The 26,308-nt window shown below is 43.9% G+C and overlaps 1 protein-coding gene across 1 annotated transcript in view; it reads left to right on the top strand.

The window, feature by feature from the left end:
- Nucleotides 1-4,991: 4,991 nt before the first annotated feature.
- LOC123997885 (adenomatous polyposis coli protein 2-like) overlaps nucleotides 4,992-26,308 on the top strand; it is a 46,520-nt gene continuing 25,203 nt past the window's right edge. Inside the window, exons 1-2 of the mRNA XM_046302548.1 lie at nucleotides 4,992-5,117; nucleotides 25,163-25,324. Of these exons, the coding sequence (XP_046158504.1) occupies nucleotides 25,184-25,324 (141 nt within the window). The 5' untranslated portion in view covers nucleotides 4,992-5,117; nucleotides 25,163-25,183. The remainder of the gene's footprint in view (nucleotides 5,118-25,162; nucleotides 25,325-26,308) is intronic.

Here is a 26,308-nt window from a genome sequence, read left to right as displayed (position 1 = left end):
TTCACAAAAGGAAGCGACGCAGAGGACAAAGAGCCGGATGCCTCGTCCGGACCCGCAGAAGATAACTAGGAAAGCTGCCGTTACCGTCAATATTACTCGCCAACGTGCAATCATTTGACAATAAACTAGACGAGGTAAGATCACGAATATCCTACCAACGGGACATAAAAAACTGTAATATCCTATGCATCACGGAATTGTGGCTGAATGACGACATGGATATCCAGCTAGCGGGATACACGCTGCACCGGCAAGATAGAACAGCACACTCCAGTAAGACGAGAGGGGGTGGTCTGTGAATATTTGTAAACAACAGCTGGTGCACGAAATCTAAGAAAGTCTCTAGATTTTGCTCGCCTGAAGTTAAGTATATTGTGATAAACTGGAGGCCACACTACTTGCCTAGAGAGTTCTCAGCTATACTTTTCGTGGCTGTTTATTTACCACCACAGACAGATGCTGGCACTAAGACTGCACTCAATCAGCTGTATAAGGAAATAAGCAAACAGGAAACCACTCACCCAAAGTTGGCGCTCCTAGTGGCCGGAGACTTTAATGCAGGGAAACTTAAATCAGTTCTACCAAATCTCTATCAACATGTTAAATGTGCAACCAGAGGAAAATAATGCTAGATCACCTGTACTCCACACACAGAGATGCGTACAAAGCTCTCCCTCGCCCTCCATTTGGTACATCCGACTACAACTCTATCCTCCTGATTCCTGCTTACAAGCAAAAATTAAAGCAGGAAGCACCAGTGACTCAGTCTATTAAAAAAATGATCAGATGAAGCAGATGTTAATCTACAGGACTGCTTTGCTATCACAGACTGGAACATGTTCCGGGATTCTTCCGATGACATTGAGGAGAACACCACATCAGTCACTGGCTTTATCAATAAGTGCATTGAGGACGTCCCCCACAGTGACTGTACGTACATACCCCAACCAGAAGCCATGGATTACAGGCAATATTTGCACTGAGCTAAAGGGTAGAGCTGCCGCTTTCAAGGTGCGGGACCCGAAAGCTTATAAGAAATCCCGCTATGCCCTGCGACGAACCATCAAACAGGCAAAGCATCAATACAGGGCTAAGATTGAATCATACTACACCAGCTCCAGGGGCCGCCAGTCTGCAAGGAGCTGCCAGAGCCGCCAGTCTGCAAGGAGCCGCCAGAGCCGCCAGTCTGCAAGGAGCCGCCAGAGCCGCCAGTCTGCAAGGAGCCGCCAGAGCCGCCAGTCAGCCAGGATCCGCCAGAGCCGCCAGTCAGCCAGGATCCGCCAGAGCCGCCAGTCAGCCAGGATCCGCCAGAGCCGCCATTCAGCCTGGATCTGCCAGAGCCGTCAGTCAGCCAGGAGCTGCCAGAGCCGTCAGTCAGCCAGAAGCTGCCAGAGCCGTCAACCAGCCTGAGCTATCTCTCAGTCCTGATCTACCTCTCGGTCCTGAGCTACCCTTCAGTCCTGAGCTGCCCCTGTCCTGAGCTGCCCCTCTGTCCAGAGCTGCCCCTCAGTCCGGAGGAGTTTGTTTAGTCCAGTGGGGCCCTTTAGTAGGGTTGCCAGTCCAAGGTCGGTGGCGAGGGTCGCCGTTCCTAGGAGGACACTAAAGCGGACAAAGACTATGGTGGAGTGGGGTCCACGTCCTGCGCCAGAGCCGCCACCGCGGACAGATGCCCACCCAGACCCTACCCTATAGGTTCAGGTTTTGTGGCCGGAGTCCGCACCTTGTGGGGGGGGGGGGGACTGTCACGTTCTGACCATAGTTATTTTGTGTTTACTTTGTTTTAGCGTTGGTCAGGACGTGAGCTGAGTGGGCATTCTATGTTTTGTGTTTCTATGTTGGGTTTGTTACACCCAGACCATTATTCCTCTTCCGCCAAACGTTACAGTTGGCACTATGTATTGGGGCACGTAGCGTTCTCCTGGCATCCGCCAAACCCAGAGTCCAATGGCGATGACCTTTACACCACTCCAGCCGATGCTTGGCTTTGCGCATGGTGATCTTAGGCTTGTGTGCGGCTGCTCGGTCATGGAAACCCTGTTGTGGAAATTCACCACTAAGGACTCAAAGTCAAACTAAATTAAGTAATGTTTATTAACGCACAAATTCAATAGAAGACTGATGAAACTCTGAAAAGGGGCGTTCCCTTTCAGTCCCTTTATACTGCTACACAAACAAGTCATATAACCTTGAAACTGAGAAATTTTATAACTCTTCTAGTCCCAAGATAATGTTTTACAAATACTGCCAAATTGCTTATTAGTGATAGTGTGGTTTACTTCTTTGTGCAGTCAATCTGTCACTCGCGTGAACCCAACCAAGACAGGTTATTACAAAACAGCATTGTGCTAAACATACGATCTGATACACACAGAGACTATTTCCATTACAAACCATTCCATGAAGCTCCTGACAAACAGTTCTTGTTCTGACGCTGCTTCCAGAAGCAGTTTGGAACTCAGTATTGAGCGTTGAAACTGAGGAGAGATTCTTTTTAGGCACTACTCGCTTCAGCACTCGGTGGTCCCATTCTGTGAGCTTGTGTTTCCACTTCAAAACAGAACTTACTTTTGAAGCTCTAGCAGGGCAGAAATTTGACAAACGGACTTGTGCCACATTGAAAGTGAAAACTGAGAAAATAGCATTGGATTCCTGGATGTTGTGACGGTGCCACATTGAAAATCACTGAGCTCTTCAGTAAGGCCATTCTACTGCCAATGTTTGTCTATGGAGAATGCATGGCTGTGTGCTCAATTTTATACACCTGTCAGCAACAGGTGTGGCTGAAATAGCCATATCCACTAATTTGAAGGGGTGTCCACATACTTTTGTGTATCTAGTGTATGATTATCTTTGATTAGATGGGGTTCAGTCAGTTTAATGTAGTGTAGCCCAACATGCGGTGCTTTAGGCTGCCACATAATTTGTGTCAGTGAGTGGATGCCGTTTGCTGCCTGTTAAATAGCATAGTGGCTCCAGAGTGGCATGGTGCAGAAGGAACAGCTCCCAGGTTTCTCTCTCTCTCGCTGTCTCTCGCTCGCTCTCTCTCTCTCTTTCTCTCTCTATTGGTGGGAGTGGACATGAAGCTAGGCTTCAGGCCTCAACCCTAACAATACAATGAACGATTAATTTGCCCCTCCCCCCACTAAATGGCAGAAAGGTAGGCATTTACATTACATTTACATTTACAGGCCTCACTGACCGAGAATTAATGTGCTTTTGAGTGACATCGGCAGATGGAATCACGCATGGGATCGTTCAACAGACGGTTCCGATGAACGCAATCCAGCATCTGACCATGTGAAATGAACTCTTCACAGTGTAAACTTGGTCCAACAGAGAGTGGGAGGAGAGAAGGAGTCATTAGACAGACAGAGGTGTGAAAGAGGAGAGTGAGAGAGTAGGGAGAGGGGGAGAGAGAGATGAGGGGAAGGCAGGGAAAGATAGGAGAGAGAATGGAGGGTTGAAAGGGAGAGAGAAAAGGGGAAGAGAGGGAGAGGGTGAAGGAGGGATGGGAGAGAGAGGAGAGAGAGATTAGAGAAGGGGGAGGAGGGAGAGAGAATGGATTAGGAGGGTGCGAGAGAGAGGGAGGGGTGAAGGAGGGAGGGAGGGAGGGGGAGAAAGAGGAGGGAGGAGAGAGAGAGAGTCAGTCAACAGACAGACAGAGGTAGGAGAGAGGAGAGAGAGACGAGAGGAGGGGGAGGCAGGGAAAGAAGGAGGGAGAGAGAATGGAGGGGGAGGAGGGAGAGAGAAAGGGGAGATTGAGGGAAGGGGAGAGAGAGAGGGAGAGGGTGAAGGAGGGATGGGAGAGAGAGGAAGGAGAGAAAATGGAATAATAATAATAATAATAATATATGCCATTTAGCAGACGCTTTTATCCAAAGCGACTTACAGTCATGTGTGCATACATTCTACGTATGGGTGGTCCCGGGGATCGAACCCACTACCCTGGCGTTACAAGTGCCATGCTCTACCAACTGAGCTACAGAAGGAGGAGGGAGAGAGAGAAAATGGGAGAGTGGGGGAGGGGTAGAGAGGGGAGAGAGAGACAGAGAAGGTGGGGGCGGGGTGAAAGAAGGGGGAGGAGAGAGAAGAAAAGTAGTGGGAATAAAAAGGTGGAGAGAGAGAGAGACAGACATTAGATGAACAAGAAAAACGTTAACCCTGTGACACTCATATTTTCCCATTGACTGCGATATACTGAGAAAACATCGCTGATGTGAGGGGGATGGCGCCACAGTCTGTAAATTTTCCCAGACAGCCTTTCTTGGTCTTGCTGACACTAAAGATTAGCTGTTGTCTCTCTCCAGTGGTACATTGAGAAATTGCAAGAATAGGAGGCAACGCCCACCTCCAAAACAATGACGCATGGTTAACCAATTATGAACGGGGTCATGTGCCTTTCTTCATTATTTATCAACGAGTTGGGTCAGGTGACTGAATAACTAAATAATACCTGGATAGGCAAAGTACTCAGGGGATCTGTCCGTTCAGCACCCCACTGCCCTGGTCAGGAACCTCTGTCAAGGCAGCGGCACCATTCACCTGTTCAGCACCATGAACAGCAACCCCTGGCAAGGCAGCGGCGCCATTCACCTGTTCATCACCATGGACAGCAACCATTGGCAATGCAGCGTCGCCATTCACCTGTTCAGCACCATGGACAGCAACCCCTGGCAAGCTTTGAGCAGAACATGTCAAAACTAAGCCTTGATATGACCAAAATGTGCACAGTATTATCATTCACAAATGCACACATTATAGGTGGGAACCAAATCTGACATCTGTGTGCTTTCCCGCACTTCCATATACACGTTTACAGTTAAAGTTAAAAGTTTAGGCTTAGATTTAGCTAACCAGTCTTTACGCTGAACGTATGAAGCACATTATAATACTTTCTATATTCGAAATTGCCTACCAAGAAAAATAAATAGCGATTTTAGGGAAATTGAGAGACAACGAGAGAGCGCGCGAGAGAGAGGGAGAGAGGTTGTGGTGTGTGACAGACTAGCATCACAACAGTAACACGCATCTGCTAGTGGCGAATTCAGTATCACTCCCACAGAATCCCGAGGTCTCATTCCACACCCTATTGAAATCAACACAGCTCGGGAAATGAGGTAAGAATAAAGCACAATTGTATGTCTTATAATTATTTTACATGCCAGCAACGAATGCATCATCGTAGATTTTAAAGCTACGAATTGTTTGTTTTATCGGTTTCTTACGATGCTGCATGAAAATGGAGGTCGGGTTGGTTACGTTGCGAGCTGAGTAGAGGGAGAATAGTCCTGATGCGAATAGAATGTTAAACAGGCGGATGCATGGAAGTGTTTGTTTTTTCAAGATACACATGACGCTTTTAGCCTTGAATGCATTTTATGTTCAATCATCACTGCAAAAATGTATTTGTAACCCAGATTATCCAATGTATAGGCAGGTACTGAAAATGTATTGCAAGGTCGATTGAAATAGGTGGGCTTGTCCAGGTGACCTAATGTGATGGTTTCGAAACGGTACATGTGCAGGCTATTTCTCTAGCTGATCATCTCTCCACTCGACGTCAATAAATCATGGACATATTTTGCATTGACATATTTTGCATTGAGGTGTATTTTCATAGCTACGCGGTGGCCTATTTGACGACGCCAATGGAAGAAAACAGTAGACCATCGCTGCTGTGTGATTGATGGACTCCTAATTGCAGTTGTTTTTATTAAGTTGTTTGGCTGAGCAATGTAAGGCCAAATGGATATGCACAATGTTTAACAACAATGCATGCTGTTTTAAGCAGTTACATTTTTATTAGGCCTATATGGTAAATTCCAGAGATATAAGGCCTACACTTGATTATTGAGAATGGTGGATAGACATTTAGAGCTGTACTGGCTGATGCGCAGGAGGCTCCGTGTGTGTCTGTCCTTATTTTGTAGCCTGTGGATTACAAAATGTATCGAATTTACATTAGAATGCATGCACACACAAAAAGTTAATACAATTAGGTTATTTTTGTCAGTTTGAATCAATCACCGGAACCTCATCTCATCCTGTGTTCTTGGAATCTAAAATGTATTTTTTGTGACATTTGTGTCAAATTACATCACACTTCATTAGAAAAATAGATATTGTATGCAAAGGAAATTAGTAGCCACATACAACACAATACTACATGAATAATAATGTGTAAACCCAGAAGTAGAGAAGACATTTTAATACCTATTTTTTTAAATCAATCCTCTCACTGTAGACACACAATGGTAATCAGTACAGATCCTACACTAATGAGTCTCTTAGGGACTGGCCACCCACTGTGGCCATGGCTTTGATTATCCTGTGAGTGGCTTCTATCATACAACTAGGGTGTGGCTGTGCCCTATTTGTTCTGTTGCCATCTGTGTATGTGTAACAGTATTGTTTCCGTCCCTGTCCTTGCCCCCCTACCCGGGCTTCAACCAAGGACCCTCTGCACATATCAACAACTGCCTCCCATGAATGGTTGTTACCTATCGCTCTACAAAAGCAAGGGAAACAACTACTTCAAGGTCTCAGAGCGAGTGACGTCACCGATTGAAATGCCACTAGTGTGCACCGCTAACTAGCCAGACATTTCAGACCGGTTATATATGTCTCATATCAAGCATTCACAACAACATCCAGGAATCCAATGCTATTTTCTCAGTTTTCACTTCCCCACTGCAGTTGGTTAACTATCGGCAAAACTGTATGTCATGATGTTCTGAGCTGTCTGGACACTGTCTGGACAAAACTGCCCAATGGAACTGAACTTGACCACCGAGAGAACTGCCAGGTTAAACAGACCATTGATTCATAGCCCCTTTAGGCCTGGAAACTAAGCATCACCAGGCTTTAAAAGGCCTCAACATGGAAGGCGCTTACATAATGTTATATAGTGTGATGATTATTTAGGGAAGGGATGGGCTATTACACTACATGACCACTTGCTCGTCTCATTCCACCATTATGAGCATTAATATGGAGGTTTTTTTGAACACTCGAACAAAAACAATAAACGATGACGTGAAAATATACAAAACCGAAACAGTACCGTGTGGCGACAAACACTCACACGGAAACAAACACCCACAAACCAACAGTGAAACCCAGGCTACCTAAGTATGATTCTCAATCAGAGACAACTAACAACACCTGCCTCTGATTGAGAACCATACTAGGCTGAACACAAAAACCAACATAGGAAAACAAACATAGACTGCCGACCCCAACTCACGCCCTGACCATACTAAAACAAAGAATAAAATAACAGAACTATGGTCAGAACATGACATTAGCACTATGCATTGGAGCAGATCGTGTTTTCCTGGCATCCACTAAACCTAGACTTGTCTGTCGGACTGCCAGATGATGAAGCGTGATTCATTACTCCAGAGACCGTGTTTCCACTGCTTCAGAGTCCAATGGATGTGAGCTTTACACCACTCCAGCCAATATTTGGCATTGCGCATGGTGATCTTAGGCTTGTGTGCGGCTGCTCGGCCATGGAAACCCATTTCATTAAGCTCCAGATGAACAGTTTTTGTGCTGACGTTGCTTCCGGAGGCAGTTTGGAGTGTTGCAACCTAGAAAATGTGATTTTTACGCTCTTAAGGACTCGGCGGTCCCTTTTTGTGAGCTTGTATGGCCTACCACTTCGCGGCTGAGCATTAGTTGCTCCTAGACGTTTCCACTTCATGATAACAGCACTTACAGTTGACCAGGGCAGCTCGAGCAGGGCAGAAATTTGACGAACTGACTTGGAAAGGTAGCATCCTATGACGGGGCCACATTGAAAGTCACTGAGCTCTTCAGTAAGGGCATTCTACTACCAATGTTTGTCTATGAAGATTGCATGGCTGTGTGCTGGATTTTATATACCTGACAGCAATGGGTATGGCTGAAATAGCCTAATCCACTCATTTGGAGGCGTGTCCACATACTTTTGTATATACAGTGCCTTCGAAAAAGTATTCAAACCCCTTGGCCTTTTCCACATTTTGTTACGTTACGGCCTTATTCTAAAATTGATTAAATCATTTTCTTTCCTCATCAATCTACACACAATAACCCATAATGACAAAGCAAAAACAGGTTTTAAAATGTTTTTGTAAATCTATTAAAAATAGAAAAACCCTTTGCTATGAGACTCGAAATTGAACTCAGGTGCATCCTGTTTCCATTGATCATCCAGGAGATGTTTCTACAACTTGATTGGAGCACCTGTGCTAATTTCAATTGATTGGACATGATTTGGAAAAGCACACACCTGTCTATATAAGGTTGATAGTCCATGTCAGAGCAAAAACCAAGCCATGAGGTCGAAGAAATTGTCCGTAGAGCTCCACAGAATTGTGTCGAGGCACAGATCTGGGGAAGGGTACCACATTTTTTTTGCAGCATTGAAGGTCCCCAAGAACACAGTGGGAACCACCAAGACTCTTCCTAGAGTTGGCCGCCCGGCCTAATTGAACAATCTGGGAAGAAGGGCCTTGGTCAGGGAGGTGACAAAGAACCCGATGGTCACACTGACAGAGCTCCAGAGTTCCTCTGTGGAGATGGGAGAACCTTCCAAAGAGACAACCATCTCTGCAGCACTCCACCAATCAGACGGAAGCCACTTCTCAGTAAAAGGCACGACAGCTCGCTTGGAGTTAACCAAAAGGCACCTAAAGACTTTCAGACCATGTGAAACAAGATTCTCTGGTCTGATGAAACCAAGATTGAACTCTGGCCTGAATGCCAAGCATCACGTCTAGAGGAAACCTGGCACTATCCCTACAGTGAAGCATGGTGGTGGCAGCATAATGCTCTGGGTATGTTTTTCAGCGGCAGGGACTGCGAGACTAACCAGGATTGAGGGAGTGATGAATGGAGCAAAGTACAGAGAGAGATCCTTGATGAAAACCTCCTCCAGAGAGCTCAGGACCTCAGACTGGGGGTGCGAAGATTCACCTTCGCCCCAGTCAACAATCCTAAGCAGACAGCCAAGACAATGCAGGAGTGGCTTCTGAATGTCCTTGAGTGACCCAAACAGAGCCCGGGCTTGACCCTGATCGAACATCTCTGGAGAGACCTGAAAATAGCTGTGCAGCAATGCTCCCCATCCATCCTGACATAGCTTGAGAGGATCTGCAGAGAAGAATGGGAGAAACTCCCCAATTACAGGTGTGCCAAGCTTGTACCGTCATATCCAAGACTGGAGCAGGTTGAGAGCTTCAAGTTCCTTGGCATCACCAACAAACTAACATGGTCCAAGCACACGAAGACAGTCGTGAAGAGGGCACGACAAAACCTATTCCCCTTCAGGAGACTGAAAAGAATTGGTGTAGGTCCTCAGATCCTCAAAAGGTTTTACAGCTGCACCATCTAGATTCTAGAGCATCCTGACGGGTTGCATCACTGCCTGGTATGGCAACTGCTTGGCCTCCGACTGCAACGCACTACAAAGGGTAGTGCGTACGGCCCAGTACATCAGCGGGGCCGAGCTTCCTGCCATCCAGGACCTCTATACCAGGAGGTGTCCGAGGAAGGCCCTAAAAATTGTTCAAGACTCCAGCCACCCTAGTCATAGACTGTTCTCTCTGCTACCGCACGAAAAGCGGTACCGAAGCACCAAGTCTAGGTCCAAGAGGATTCTAAACAGCTTCTACCCCCAAGCTTTAAAACTCCTGAACATCTAATCAACTGGCTATCCCCCTTTTATATGCTGCTGCTACTCTCTGTTATTATCTATGCATAGTCACATTAATTACTCTACCTACATGTACATATTACACCAGTGCCCCCGCAAATTGACTCTGTATCGGTAGCCCCTGTATATAGCCCTGTTATTGTTATTTACTGCTGCTCTTTAACTAATTATTTGTTTTTCTTGTCTCATATTTTCTTAAAACTGCATTGTTGGTTAAAACCTCTTATGGCTGAGACCCCGCTAACGGGATCGATATGACAACAGCCAGTGAAAGTGCAGGATGCCAAATTCAAACAACAGAAATCTCATAAATTAAAAGTCCTCAAACACACAAGTATTTTACACAATTTTAAAGATACACTTCTTGTTAATCCCACCACAGTGTCCGATTTCAAATAGGCTTTACGGCGAAAGCACCACAAACAATTATGTTAGGTGAGTGTCTATTCACAGAAAAACACAGCCATTTTTCCAGCCAAAGAGAGGAGTCACAAAAATCAGAAATAGAGAAATTCATCACTAACCTTTGATGATCTTCATCAGATGACACTCATAGGACTTCATGTTACACAATACATGTATGTTTTGTTTGATAAAGTTCATATTTATATTTAAAAAATCTCAGTATACATTGACGCGTTATGTTCAGTAGTTCCAAAAACATCCAGTGATTTTGCAGAGAGCCACATCAATTTACAGAAATACATATCATAAATGTTGATGAAAATACAAGTGTTATAAATGGAACTTTAGATAAACTTCTCCTTAATGCAACCACTGTGTCAGATTTCAAATAAGCTTAATCGAAAAAGCAAACAATGCAATAATCTGAGTACAGCGCTTAGAGACCAAAACAAGCCAAACAGATATCCGCCATGTTGTGTAGTCAACAGAAGTCAGAAATAGCATTTAAATATTAACTTACCTTTGATGATCTTCATCAGAATACACTCCCAGGAATACCAGTTCCACAATAAATGTTTGATTTGTTCGATAAAGTTCATTATTTATGTCCAAATACTTCCTTTTGTTAGCCTGTTTGGTAAACAAATCCAAACTCACAACGCGCGTGCAAGTCCAGCGGAAATTACGGACAGAAAGTCCAAAAAGTTATATAACAGGTCGTAGAAACATGTCAAACGAAGTATTGAATCAATCTTTAGGATGTTTTTAACAGAAATCTTCAATAATTTTCCAACTGCAGAATTCCTGTCTGTAGAAATGGAACAGAGCTCGCTCTCACATGAGCGCGCGAGACTATGCTTGTGGCTCTCTGCCAGACCTCTGACTCATTCCCCTCTCATTTGCCCCCACTTCACAGTAGAAGCATCAAACAAGTTTCTAAAGGCTCTTGACATTTAGTGGAAGCCTTAGGAAGTGCAATATGACCAATATCCCACTGTATCTTCAATAGGGAATGAGTTGAAAAACTACAAACCTCAGATTTCCCACTTCCTGGTTGGATTATTTTCTCAGGTGTTTGCCTGCCATGTGAGTTCTGTTATACTCACAGACGTCATTCAAACAGTTTTGGAAACTTCAGAGTGTTTTCTATCCAAATATACTAATAATATGCATATCTTAGCTTCTGGGACTGAGTAGAAGGCAGTTTACTCTGGGCACCTCTGGGCACCTCTGGGCACCTTATTCATCCAAGCTACTCAATACTGCCCCCAGCCATAAGAAGTTGTAGTAAGTATTCGAATACAAATTTCTGTTGTATTCAGCGAGTGTGACAAATAACATTTGATGTGATTTGATCATATGTCTGTCATTGGGACCCATTTTATGGTTTTAGAATCTGTAGAGACAGCTATAGCTAGCAAAAGCCTTTCCCTTCTTGTTGTAGGCTTGTATAAACAAAAGGCCCAGGGCGTGTTACTAAGATTATGCAATCTTCTTTAGTGGTTTTTACCATGCGCATATCTACCTTTACATCTGACATGTAATACATCCATGTAATTGATGAAAACAAAATGCTGCGGTCACTTTTGAAGGACGTGTCCCCAGAGAGATAGATCGTGTTGTGTCTGGGTCTTTTAAGAACTTGTGCACAGAGTCAAAGGTCGCTGAGAGGCTTTTTGGCAAGTGAATTCCAGTCAACTCTGATGATAACACCGTATTGATTCTTCACATAGTGAGCATGTACAGAATAGTCAATCCCAACTGTGACAAACTTATAGAATCAGACTAGCTTTTACAGTCCATTCCCTAAACTGGGATGGCCAGTCAGTTCCAGGCTAGCAAAGATCTGTGCTGTTAGCATTAGCCGTAACGTTAGCAATGTTCTAGCTAAGAAGGCCTACTAAATATGTTGTGCTAGCTATTGTATGTGCTGACGATGCTGTGTAAGCTATGTGCTAGCTATTGTATGTGCTGACGATGCTGTGTAAGCTATGTGCTAGCTATTGTATGTGCTGACAATGCTGTGTAAGCTATGTGCTAGCTCATGATATATGATATTTCCCCATGCGAGGACAATACTTCTGTAAGCTTAGCATGTGTCCACTTGTCATGACAGTCACCATTTTGAAAGAAGAAAAACATCTGTGTCTGGAAACCACACATAACTTTACCATTAGAGAATAAGCATTTGATCAGTGCACGACTTCTTCCCCCGTTTACAATATCTGAATAATTCATCTTCTGGGTTTCATTTTGGATGAAATTGTAAATGCTCCTCCTACTTGGGTCAATCAAAGTGTTTTGGAATGACAGTATATTACCTGGCCTTTTACCTGTCAGTATGGGCTGGTCTGACCCCATGCTCAATCCATGGAAGTGGGTTCCTCCATTATTGGAAAATGGAGCTGTGGTGATGCATTTCATGTAAGATGGAAAATGTCCCTTATACTGCTTCATACGTATAAGAACTAGTTTTCATTAAACACCTGTGTTTGACTATATGTTTTGGACCAAATTGACCATAATAATAGTTAGGTTCCAACAACCTGAGCAAGGCCTCATTGTTAATCCGTAGCCTATGGCTATTATTCTATTGCATTTTATACTAGCAAAATACTTAATAGCGGTTTAGACATACATCCACACCTTGAAAGCGCCCATGGTACTGCCCTACTGTAAGAGCAATGTTTATTCTTAACCTACACCTACAGTATGTTAAGATTGATTCTATTCAATTGGGCACAAGGACAAGACCGCCTGGTTGAGGAGAGAGATTCTCAGGCTCGACATCTTCACTGGCAGGTGCCGTTGTCGTGGTAACCAGACAGTCTTGGAGTGACAGGGTGATGTATGAAGAAATGCAGCAGTGGTGGGCGGGCGTGTTGGTTGGGGGAGAATCCTATTATGTATACTACTCCTTTTCTTTGTTCCGGCTCACATTCATGGCCTTCGTTTACTGTATCGATGACTCACATCGTAAAAAATGTAATAATAACAGTGATAGCGTAATAAAAGTAAACCTATAGCTATGATAATCATGATAATGCAAATCTACTACTAATCTTTTTTAAGACTGAAATACATGCAGAAGTTCAGTATTTGTATTATAAATAATTACGAGTTTTTATTAATAATTACTAATAACAATATTGTTACTACAGTTTAAGTTGTGGTAAGAATGTTTTTACGGATTCGACTAGGGAATGAATTATTTTGTACCAAGCTTCCATTGACAGACAACAAACCTGCTATTAGTAGCTAATTACTTAAACAAATTACCATAATTAGGAAAAACAAGATGGGAGAGGCAACAAATAGCCTGTTTGGCTCCGACTAACACTCATGGACCCCTGGACTTGAGCCCTTGACTGCTTAACCACAACAGACAATACTGAGAAAGCAAGTCTGCTTGTTCTTTCAAACTCAGATCCCCATTTATGTCCACGCAGTGTTTAAGTCATCGTCTGTCAGGAGAAAGTGCTCTTGATTAGCCTCTGTTTCACCTGACTTGGTTCGCTGGCTATACAAGCGTCAGTTGCATCCAGTGGATGTGGCTCAGAACTTTGGCTCCTATTGTGTTTGCATGACTGGAGATAGAAAGACCCGGCTGTACAGAGCTTACTAGCTAATCACAGCACTGCTCGGCCCTAGCCCACTGCTGCTGTTGGGCATCTATGCTCTAGCATGGTTGATGTTCAACCTGACGTTATAGGCGTGGAATGAGGCTCGGTTTTACCCTTTGTGTGTTTCGATTGTCTGAACATGGTTTTTACAAAATCCTAAACTGGCCATAAGTCCATTCGGGTTCATCTTGCCACACTGCTCCATAGAGAGTTGCTGTGTACTGTGTTACTCACAGTAGGTGAGATAGTAGTGCCAGCTGAAGGCTGACTTCTTCCAGGTCATAGTTTGTGTAAGCTCTGGCTACTGCATATATTAGTCACTCACTGATCAAAATAAACAGTCATTTCATGTCAGATTGCGCTTCTGAATGGAAACTGCACAGACCAGTTGTGAAGTAGGCAGCACATCATGTCAGTGGCATTCGTTTAGCTTGTATCAATAGCCTTACACTATATGAGATGCCCACTTAACCACATACAGCAGGGGTGTGATGTCCAACATGGTTGCAGGACAGAGTATATGAGTATATGATATGGCGTTGTTTTGCTCTATGACATCGATTACCCTCCTAAAACCCCTTCTGCTTAGTTTGCCTTTATTAATCTCATCCTCTCTTTTACCACCTTTTCTGAGCGTTGCCATAGAAACTGTCTCGAACTGTAGCACACCATTGGCAGGCTCGCTAACACTCGCACGGCTCCGTCTGAATTATATTCCTCTTGGGGACGATTTCCTCCTCCAGATTATCCAGCATGCATTGCGGCCCCACCAGCAGCAAATAGGACACAACATAAAGAGCCATGTTGGGGGGAAGAAAGAGAAAGGGAGGGAAAAAACGCCAGAGAAATAGACATCACCTGACAAATGTCACTGCAATTAATGCTTTTGCCACCGGGGCAATTAAGATGGAAGAAGGTCGCGATAACATTGGCCCGCAAGCCAGCTCATGAATATATTGCTTTGATGTAAGATACCTAATGGGCAAAATCAACCGACTGTATTGAATTCCCTTAGGACCACCATTCAGCACGCCCCCTCTCAGTCTCTACTCACTATCAGTGGCTGGCCTTCAGTAACACACTGCCACACTGCCTTCAAAGCTGTCCAGCAGAATAATAAATGTGTTTCATGTCTCCCACTTAGAAATGATAAAGAGAGTGGTGTGTTCAAGGCATGGCCAATGATGTCTCTCCACATGTCCACAGCCATTAGCTAGACGTGCTGAGGCTGCTTTGTGCAGGCCGGATGCATATATTATCTTGCACCTGCCTATTTTCAGTTCATATTGCCTTGCTTATCTCTATATGTGGATACAGATAAATGTGTAAAGAAATGCGACTCACTGATGGAAAAAAAAGTAGGAAAAATACCACCTCTTTCATTGCTCCAACCCTCTGGGTTTATGGTAGAATGGCCAGACGGAAGCCACTTCTCAGTAAAGGCTCATGACAGACCGCTTGAAGTTTGTCAAAAGTCTCCTAAAGGAATCTCAGACCATAAGAAACCAGATGGCCTGAATGCCAAGTGTCAAGTCTGGTGGAAACCTTGCACCATCCCTACGGTGAAGCTTGGCCATATACCACAACCCCCTCAGACCTTATTGCTTAAATATAAAACATTTAAACATGTACAGTACTACATCAGCCTGATCTCTATTTTGTTCCACTGTGAATTCCCTAAGTGGTGACAGACATGCGGTAATGAAATGCAACACTATTCCAGGGGAGGGTTTTCCGCACTGACATTGCCTGCCTGCCCGAAAGCAGTGGTCCATAGCCTGACCTTTGTGACCCACCAAAGGCGTAGATGCCCTCCCCAGTACTATAGAAGTGGCCTGAATTGTGCTGGTGTGTGCAGAAATACCTCTCATGTCTGGAAAGCACCTCCCCCCTCAACAACACTGCCGCTGCGGGGAGGAAATCTCATCACTCAGAACTGGCCGAGGTCCTTTAGCAATTCAGATGGCTACACTGTGCAGGGATGAACGTCTCTTCAAATTAAATTATGTGTCGTCAAAATCCATTGAATAAGACCCCATTGTTTTGTGTATCTGTGTGTATTCATAGGAGTAATTGTTAAACAAATTCCCCCGATAATATTTACAAAAATAAATGCTGCGTTAACTTTAATTTCTTTGTTAAAAATAGCAATCATTATAATACCATAATTAAAGAAAATGACTAGGGTGGACTATAAGGAGGCTAGGTAAGGAGTGATGTTGTCACTATGGTGCATCATTGTTGGAGACAATGGTTTGGTTTTCCAGTTCAGGGTATTTATTAACTAACAATTAAGCCCAGCACAAGGACACAAGAAGTAGGATGGAGATTTGATGGCTTCTGAAGCAGGTAGGTTAGTTTGTGATACAAGTTATGGGCTTGTGGTAGTGGCTGGAGTGGAATTAGTGGAATGGTATCAAAATACATTCCAGCCATTATTTTGAGCCGTCCTCCCCTCAGTAGCCTCCACTGAGAGGTAGATACAACACATTAACATAGAAGACAAAGTGCCATAACTAAGGAGAAATGTAAAAGTATAACAAACATGCTAACCAAACAAAGTTGTCAGGAGAGGGGGCATGTCCAGGGGGTAATTAGGGAACAGTTGGGCTGGCATGATCCTTCAGAACAATAGTCGGGCAGACGGTTGCGCTTGCTCTCCCTGAAAAGCAAACTATGTTTACATTTTCAAACTACTTGCCATGCAAGCTTTATGCTTGAAAATTATGTGTGAAATTACAGGCCCAGGAGAATCACTGTCGCAGGTGCTGTTATCACCAGTCATGAAGAGCAGGAAGGCGTTAATAATGCACACCTGTCACTGTCGTCTGAGTCTCCATAAAACGCAGAGTGATTGACTGCTTCAGGCATTATGCACAAATGCGTACTGGCTTCATTTGTTTTCATTGATGTCAAGGTGACTAGGGGATGAATTTGATTTGTTTCTATATAATTGCATTAAAGCCACCAGAAGTGAGTCATATTATTGTTTTTTTGCATGTGTCAAATATTTATGATACACTTTCAAATCCTTGAAATCTCATTAGCAAAGCAGCAATGGCTCCCTGCACACAGTCATTTATCAAAATGGCTGCGCCGTATTCCCTCACTGACAGCATTTCTGATGTTGTAAAAAGAGGTCCAAATCATCAAAGAACATAGCCCAGACAAAATCTATGAATTTGATGCATACATAATTGATGAACACAGAGGTTTTAAAATCATGAGTAACTATAATAAGTATGCTGTAATGTCAATTTGATATGGTTTGGTATTAAACTTTTAACCAGCAAGGCTCCCGGGTGCCACAGCGGTCTAGGGCACTGCATCTCAGTGCAAGAGGTGTCACTATAGTACCTGGTTCAAATACAGGCTGTATCACATCTGGCTGTGATTTGGAGTCCCATTGGGCGGTGCACAAATGGCCCAGCGTTGTCTGGTTTTGGCTGGAGTAGGCTGTCATTGTAAATAAGAATTTCTTCTTAACTGACTTGCCTAGTTAAATAAAAAATCTTATACCATAATAACATCCAATATCTGTACCAATAACAGTTTCTTAACCAGATTAACAAGATGCTTAAACAAAACACAGAGCATCTGTGTTACCATGTCATGAGGCTTGAAAACGGGATAGACGCTCGCTGCCTTTTAGTCCTGTGTCTGTGTGTTTTGTAGCATATTGAATGGCCACACACAGAGTGAATACAGGCTCGGCCAAGCGCAAACATTGATCAAAACGGAGCTAAACTTGATTTGACAGATGATACGTTTCTCTGTGTACCATCTGCTACCAACCATACACTGCAGAGAGGACAGATGTGGCCGTTGTTTATATGTATGGAAGAGCCCCAAGCATTGCTCTTTCTATGTATGTTGTTTATACAGTGCATTTAGAAAGTATTCACACCCCTTGACTTTTTCCACATTTTGTTGTCTTACAGCCTGAATTGAAAATGGATTCAAAGTGGAATTATGTACACAAAATATTCAATGACGTCAAAGTGGAAATTTGTGTATTAAAAATGTATTAAAAACTGAAAACTGAAATGTCTTGAGTCAATAAGTATTCAACCCCTTTGTTATGGCAAGCCTAAATAAGTTCAGGAATAAAAATGTGTTTAACAAGTCATATAATTTGCATAGACTCACTCTATGTGCAATAATAGTGCTTAACCTTATTTTTGAATGACTACCTCATCCCTGTATCCAACACAATTATCTGTAAGGTCCCTCAGTCGAGCAGTGAATTTCAAACACAGATTCAACCACAAATTCCAGGGAGGTATTCCAATGCCTCACAAAGAAGGACACCTATTGGTAGATGGGTACACATTTTAAAAAGCAGGCATTGAGTAATCCCTTTGAGCAGGGTGAAGTTATTCATTACACTTTGGATGGTGTACCAATACACCCAGTCACTACAAAGATACAGGCGCCCTTCCTAACCCAGTTGCCGGAGAGGAAGGAATTCACCATGAGGCCAATGATGACTTTGATGGCGTAGCAATGCAGACGTTGTTTGTCGTTCTCCCGTGTACATTTAGTCTTTTTCGTCTTTTTGTATATAATATATTGACACAGTCAGTTAGGAAAGCAAACAGAAATTTGCATCCTGTAGCTTTAACTCCAAAAAGTTCTAGGACACTGTAAAGTCCATGGAGAATAAGAGCACATCCTCCCAGCAGCCCACTGCACTGAGGCTAGGAAACACTGTCACCACCAATAAATCCACTATAATTGAGAATTTCAATAAGCATTTTTCTACGGCTGGCCATGCTTTCCTCTTGGCGACCCCAACCCTGGCCAACAGCTCTGCACCCCCCGCAGCTACTTGCCACAGCCTCCACAGCTTCTCCAACCAATTCCAGATAACAGATGTTCTGAAAGAGCTGCAAAACCTGGACCTTTACAAATCAGCTGGGCTAGACTATCTGGACCCTCTAAAACTATCCACCGCCATTGTTGCAACCCCTATTACCAGTCTGGTCAACCTTTCTTTCGTATCGAGATCCCTAAAGATTGGAAAACTGCCGCGGTCATTCCCCTCTTCAAAGGGGGTAACACTCTAGACCCAAACTGTTATAGACCTATATCCATCCTGCCCTGCCTTTCTAAAGTCTCCGAAAGCCAAGTTCACAAACAGGTGGACTGACCATTTCGAATCCCACAGTACCTTCTCCTCTGTGCAATCCGGTTTCTGATGCTGGTCATGGGTGCACCTCAGCCACTCCTAAGGTACTAAACGATATCATAACTGCCATCAATAAAAGACAGTACTGTGCAGCCATCTTCATCAACCTGGCCAAGGCTTTTGACTCTGTCAATCACCGTATTCTTGTCGGCAGACTCAACAGCCTTAGTTTCTAAAATGACTGCCTCGCCTGGTTCACCAACTACTTCTCAGATAGAGTTCAGTGTGTCAAATCGGAGGGCTTGTTGTCCCGAACCTCTGACAGTCTCTATGGGGGTACCACAGGGTTCAATTCTCGGGCCGACTCTTTTCTCTGTATATATCAACGATGTTGCTCTTGGTGATTTCCTGATCCACCTCTACGCAGACGACACCATTCTGTATACATCTGGCCCTTTTTAGACAGTGTTAACAAACCTCCAAACGAGCTTCAATGCCATACAACACTCACTCCGTGGCCTCCAACTGCTCTTAAACGCTTGTAAAATTAAATGCATGCTTTTCAGTCGATTGCTGCTCTCACCCGCCCGCCCAACTAGCATCACTACTCTGGACGGTTCTGACTTAGAATATGTGGACAAATACAAATACCTAGGTGTCTGGCTAGACTATAAACTCTCCTTCCAGACACAAATTAAACATCTCCAATCCAAAATTAAATCTAGAATCGGCTTCCTATTTTGCAAACAAAGCCTCCTTCACTCATGCTGCCAAACATACTGTTGTAAAACTAACTATCCTACCGATCCTTGACTTTGGCGATGTAATTTACAAAATAGCCTCCAACACTCTACTCAGCAAACTGGATGCAGTCTATCACAGTGCCATCCGTTTTGTCACCTAAGTCCCATATACCACCCAATACTGCGACCTGTATTCTCTCATCGACTGGCCCTCGCTACATATTCGTCGCCAGACCCACTGGCTCCAGGTCATCTGTAAGTCTTTGCTAGGTAAAGCTCCGCCTTATCTCAGCTCACTGGTCACCATAACAACACCCACCCGTAGCAGGCGCTCCAGCAGGTATTTCTCACTGGTCATCCCCAAAGCCAACACCTCTTTGGCCACCTTTCCTTCCAGTTCTGCCAATGACTGGAACGAATTGCAAAAAATGCTGAAGTTGGAGACTTATATTTCCCTCACTAACTTTAAGCACCCGCTATCTGAGCAGCTTACCAATCGCTGCATCTGTACACAGCCCATCTGTAAATAGCCCATCCAATCTACCTACCTCAACTACTAATTCTGAAAATCACTCTCTCCAGAAATAAGTCTCTCACTGTTGCCGCCTGCTACCGACCCCCCTCAGCTCCCAGCTGTGCCCTGGACACCATTTGTGAATTGATTGCCCCCCATCTAGCTTCAGAGTTTGTTCTGCTAGGTGACCTAAACTGGGATATGCTTAACACCCAGGCAGTCCTACAATCTAAGCTAGATGCCCTCAATCTCACACAAATCATCAAGGAACCCACCAAGTACAACCCTAACTCTGTAAGCAAGGGCACCCTCATAGACGTCATCCTGACCAACTGGCCCTCCAAATACACCTCCGCTGTCTTCAACCAGGATCTCAGCGACCACTGCCTCATTGCCTGTATCCGCTACGGTGCCGCAGTCAAACGACCACCCCTCATCACTGTCAAACGCTCCATTAACACACTTCTGTGAGCAGGCCTTTCTAATCGACCTGGCCCGGGTATCCTGGAAGGACATTGACCTCATCCCGTCAGTTGAGGATGCCTGGTCATTCTTTAAGAGTAACTTCCTCACCATTTTAGATAAGCATGCTCTGTTCAAAAAAAGCAGAACTAAGAACAGATACAGCCCTTGGTTCACTCCAGACCTGACTGCCCTCGACCAGCACAAAAACAGCCTGTGGCGGACTGCAATAGCATCGAACAGTCCCCGCGATATGCAACTGTTCAGGGAAGTCAGGAACCAATACACGCAGTCAGCCAGGAAAGCTAAGGCCAGCTTCTTCAGGCAGAAGTTTGCATCCTATAGCTCCAACTCCAAAAAGTTCTGGGACACTGTGAAGTCCATGGAGAACAAGAGCACCTCCTCCCAGCTGCCCACTGCACTGAGGCTAGGGAACACGGTCACCACCTTAAAATCCATGATTATCGAAAACTTCAACAAGCATTTCTCAACGGCTGGCCATGCCTTCCGCCTGGCTACTCCTACCTCGGCCAACAGCCCCGGCCCCCCCGCAGCTCCTCGCCCAAGCCTCTCCAGGTTCTCGTTTACCCAAATCCAGATAGCAGATGTTCTGAAAGAGCTGCAAAACCTGGACCCGTATAAATCAGCTGGGCTTGACAATCTGGACCCTCTATTTCTGAAACTATCCGCCGACATTGTCGCAACCCCTATTACCAGCCTGTTCAACCTCTCTTTCATATCGTCTGAGATCCCCAAGGACTGGAAAGCTGCCGCAGTCATCCCCCTCTTCAAAGGGGGTGACACCCTGGACCCAAACTGTTACAGACCTATATCCATCCTGCCCTGCCTATCTAAGGTCTTCAAAAGCCAAGTCAACAAACAGGTGACTGACCATCTCGAATCCCACCGTACCTTCTCCGCTATGCAATCCGGTTTCCGAGCCGGTCACGGGTGCACCTCAGCCACACTCAAGGTACTAAACGACATCATAACCGCCATCAATAAAAGACAGTACTGTGCAGCCGTCTTCATCGACCTTGCCAAGGCTTTCGACTCTGTCAATCACCATATTCTTATCGGCAGACTCAGTAGCCTCGGTTTTTCAGATGACTGCCTTGCCTGGTTCACCAATTACTTTGCAGACAGAGTTCAGTGTGTCAAATCGGAGGGCATGTTGTCCGGTCCTCTGGCAGTCTCTATGGGGGTGCCACAGGGTTCAATTCTCGGGCCGACTCTTTTCTCTGTATATATCAATGATGTTGCTCGTGCTGCGGGCGATTCCCTGATCCACCTCTACGCAGACGACACCATTGTATACACTTTCGGCCCGTCATTGGACACTGTGCTATCTAACCTCCAATCGAGCTTCAATGCCATACAACACTCCTTCCGTGGCCTCCAACTGCTCTTAAACGCTAGTAAAACCAAATGCATGCTTTTCAACCGATCGCTGCCTGCACCCGCATGCCCGACTAGCATCACCACACTGGATGGCTCCGACCTTGAATATGTGGACACCTATAAGTACCTAGGTGTCTGGCTAGACTGCAAACTCTCCTTCCAGACCCATATCAAACATCTCCAATCGAAAATCAAATCAAGAATCGGCTTTCTATTCCGCAACAAAGCATCCTTCACTCACGCTGCCAAGCTTACCCTAGTAAAACTGACTATCCTACCGATCCTCGACTTCGGCGACGTCATCTAAGCTCCGCCTTAGATGACGTCAGCAAAGCTCCGCCTTATCTCAGCTCACTGGTCACGATGGCAACACCCATCCGTAGCACGCTCTCCAGCAGGTGTATCTCATTGATCATCCCTAAAGCCAACACCTCATTTGGCCACCTTTTGTTCCAGTACTCTGCTGCCTGTGACTGGAACTAATTGCAAAAATCGCTGAAGTTGGAGACTTTTATCTCCCTCGCCAACTTCAAACATCAGCTAGCTGAGCAGCTAACCGATCGCTGCAGCTGTACATAATCTATTGTTAAATAGCACACCCATTTTCACCTACCTCATCCCCACAGTTTTTATTTATTTACTTTTCTGCTCTTTTGCACACCAATATCTCTACCTGTACATGATCATTTATCACTCCATTGTTAATCTGCAATATTGTAATTATTCGCCTACCTCCTCATGCCTTTTGCACACATTGTATATAGACTCCCCTTTTTTCTCTGTGTTATTGACTTGTTAATTGTTTACTCCATGTGTAACTCTGTGTTGTCTGTTCACACTGCTATGCTTTATCTTGGCCAGGTCGCAGTTGCAAATGAGAACCTGTTCTCAACTAGCCTACTTGGTTAAATAAAGGTGAAATAAATAAAAAATAAAAAAATAAAAATCCCCATATTGTTTTTATTTACTTTTTTGCTATTTTGCACACCAGTATTTCTACTTGCACATCATCATCTGCACATATATCACTCCAGTGTTAATTTGCTAAATTGTAATTACTTCGCTACTATGGCCTATTTATTGCCTTACCTCCTCCCGCCATTTGCACACACTGTATATAGACTTTTTTCTATTGTGTTATTGACTGTACATTTGATTATTCCATGTGAAATTCTGTGTTGTTGTTTGTGTCGCACTGCTTTGCTTTATCTTGACCAGGTCGCAGTTGTAAATGAGAACTTGTTTTTAACTGGCCTACCTGGTTAAATAAATGTTCAATTTAAAAAAAATGCATAAAATAAAATTCAGTCTACTTTCCACCAGACACTGTGAGATGCAGGACAACAACTAAAATACCAAATCTACACTGGAGTTGCTTACCAAGAAAGCAGTGAATGTTCCTGAGTGGCCGAGTTACAGTTTTTACATAAATCTACTTGATAATCTATGGCAAGACCTGAAAATGTTTTTCTAGCTGTAATGAAATGATGGGAGACAGAGAGCTGGTTTCCTGTGCAGCGCACAGCAGGTGTTTATTTGTGAAGGACCACAGGTGGAGGCAGGTAGCTGGGTCCGGGGGCAGGAAGGTCATACACAGGGTTCCTAAAGGCAACAGTACAGGCAGCGAAAAGGCTAGAAACGTCATCTGGGAGATCAGGCAATAGGTTGATAACAGGAAATCCGATGAGGCTGAGGTTCAGGCAGGGAATAGGCAAAAGGCTTCGTTAGTGAGGCAGGCAAAAACTAACATACACGGGAGGAGAAAATCACGGGAAAAAACAGCGCTCCAAATAGAAGTGTGTCACAAACAAACAATATCTCACAGTAACGGGGGGCAACGAACTGAACCAAATAGTGTGTGATAATGACATACCGGTGTGTGAACAGGTGATCAGAATTCAGGTGATTGGGATCTGGAGAATGAGCTGCGTTCAGGGGATCTATGTGTTTGAGAGTGTGAGCTGGAAAGTGGGCTGGAAAGTGAGCTGCATTCAGGGGATCTAGGTGTTTGAGAATGTGAGTTTTGACAAATTTGACAGAGCTTGAAGAATTTATAAAAGAATAATGGGCAAAAGTTGCTTGAATCATTTTGAAAATTATGATGTTGCACAATCCATGAGTGGAAAGTTCTTAGAGACTTACCTAGAAAGATTCACAGCTGTAAGCACTGCCAAATGTGCTTCTACAAAGTATTGACTCAGGGGTGTGAATACTATTGCATATATTTATTTATTTTATTTTCACTAAATGTGAAAAAAAATTATAGAAACATGTTTTCACTTTGTCATTATGGGGTAATGTTTTTAGATGGGTGAGCTATTTTGTATATAGGGACTGGGAGATTAGTCAGGATCGAGGGAAAATGCACAGAGCAAAGTACAGAGAGAATCTTGAAAAAAACCTGCTCCAGGGCACTCAGGACCTCAGACAGGGTCGAAGGTTCACCTTCCAACACGACAGCATACAGCCAAGACAACGCAGGAGTGGCTTCAGGACAAGTCTCTGAATGTCCTTGATTTTTATTTTATTTTATTTGGATCTTTTAGTCCCCATTTGGACTAATCTTCCAAGAGTCCTTAAACATTAAAATACCATTTATAATACAAACACATTTTCACATATAACACACTATTACAAAAATACATAAGTGACTTGGGCCTTGAGTGGCCCAGCCAGAGCCCGGACTTGAACCCGATCTAACATCTCTGGAGAGACCTGAAAATAGCTGTGCAGCAATGCTCCCCATCCAACCTGACAGACCTTGAGAGGATCTGCAGAGAAGAATGGGAGAAACTCCCCAAATACAGGTGTGTCAAGCTTGTAGCTTCATACCCAAGAAGACTTCAAGGCTGTAATTTCTGGGGGGTCTGAATACTAATGTAAATGCTATATATATATTTTTTTTAACAACAACAACAAAAACAACAACATTAAAATCTGTTTTTGCTTTGTCATTACAGGGTATTGTGTGTAGATTGATGAGGACCATTTTAGAATAAGGCTGTAATTTAACAAAATGTGTAAACAGTCTGTATACTTCCCGGATGCACTGTATTAGGAAATAAACTGCCTGTTTTCCTATAACTGTTGCTACAAAGACACAATGGATTTATAATAATCAATGCGTAATGTGCTGGAGTTAGCCATGAAACTCATCTCCAACGCTCTTCTGCCTTGCAGGAACCACAACATTGTCTGAAGATGGCAAACTCCACGGCTTCCTATGACCAGCTGGTCTACCAGGTGGAAGCTCTCCGCCAGGAGAATTCCCATCTGCGGAGAGAGCTGGAGGACAACTCCAACCACCTGTCCAAGCTGGAGAACGAGACCACCGACATGAAGGTGAGAGAGGTTAGAGGGACGACCCCAGGGCTAAGGGAGAAATAAGAATAGGAGGCTAACATTGGGCTGTTGATTTGATGATTGGTTAGAAAAGTGGATTTTCAACCATTTCCACATTTCCTTGACCTCTTCATTTGTTGTTTGTTATTTCTATGCATCTGGTATTAAGATTTTTTTTAAATATGACGACACAGATGAGAATATGTTGCTTTGATGATAGCTCATAATAATTACAGCAATTGTCATTTGTTTTTTAAAAGGACACATTTTTCATTTGGGATTTTCTCTATGCCTACTTTCCCTCCATTTTGTCAAGCCATGGCTAATAGTATGATTTAGATAGAGATAGGATATTTCCATATTCAAAATCCACTCAGTTCTGCCTCAGATGGATAGAGTTCATCCCCAATTCTGAAGGATGCTGTAGACTTAATGTAACTCCTTCGCTAGAGACCCGGTTTCTCTCATGATGGACTGAAGACAATAATGCTTCATGGCTAAAATTCCTGGCCTGGCACTGAGTTACCCTTAAAATCATTCCTCTTTCTGCACTGATCTAACCAGTTGTCCTCGTTACAGTAATGATACCACCAGAGATTGAGACAAGCTGCAGAGGAAGAAGGAAACCATTAGACCACATAGCCCGCTAAGACATTTTCTCATTATCGATTATTTTGTTGCTTGAAATCCCAGCTTGTCTGACAGGATATTTCTTCTTTGATATAGTCATTTTAGTCTCTGTGGCTAAACCTGCTACAAATTGCTGTACACTCCTCCCTGTCACACCATGTGCAATTAGGGTTTACTGTTAGGTCTGTTTGTCAACAAAACATTTGTTTTTTATAGACATGCTGCCAGACTGTCATAATAGGATATCTGTGTCAGTGTCTGTGGTATTATAGCCTAGGTCACAGTTTTGTGCCAGGCTAGCATTAAACGTTGCCAGAATCCCAGTTTGTGGGGAGTTTAGATTACCGGCAGAAT

Source organism: Oncorhynchus gorbuscha, linkage group LG02 (assembly GCF_021184085.1).
Source record: "Oncorhynchus gorbuscha isolate QuinsamMale2020 ecotype Even-year linkage group LG02, OgorEven_v1.0, whole genome shotgun sequence".
Classification (NCBI taxonomy): Eukaryota; Metazoa; Chordata; class Actinopteri; order Salmoniformes; family Salmonidae; genus Oncorhynchus; species Oncorhynchus gorbuscha.
The sequence above is the reverse complement of the archived record's forward strand: the minus strand, read 5'-3'. Positions and strand labels throughout refer to the sequence as shown.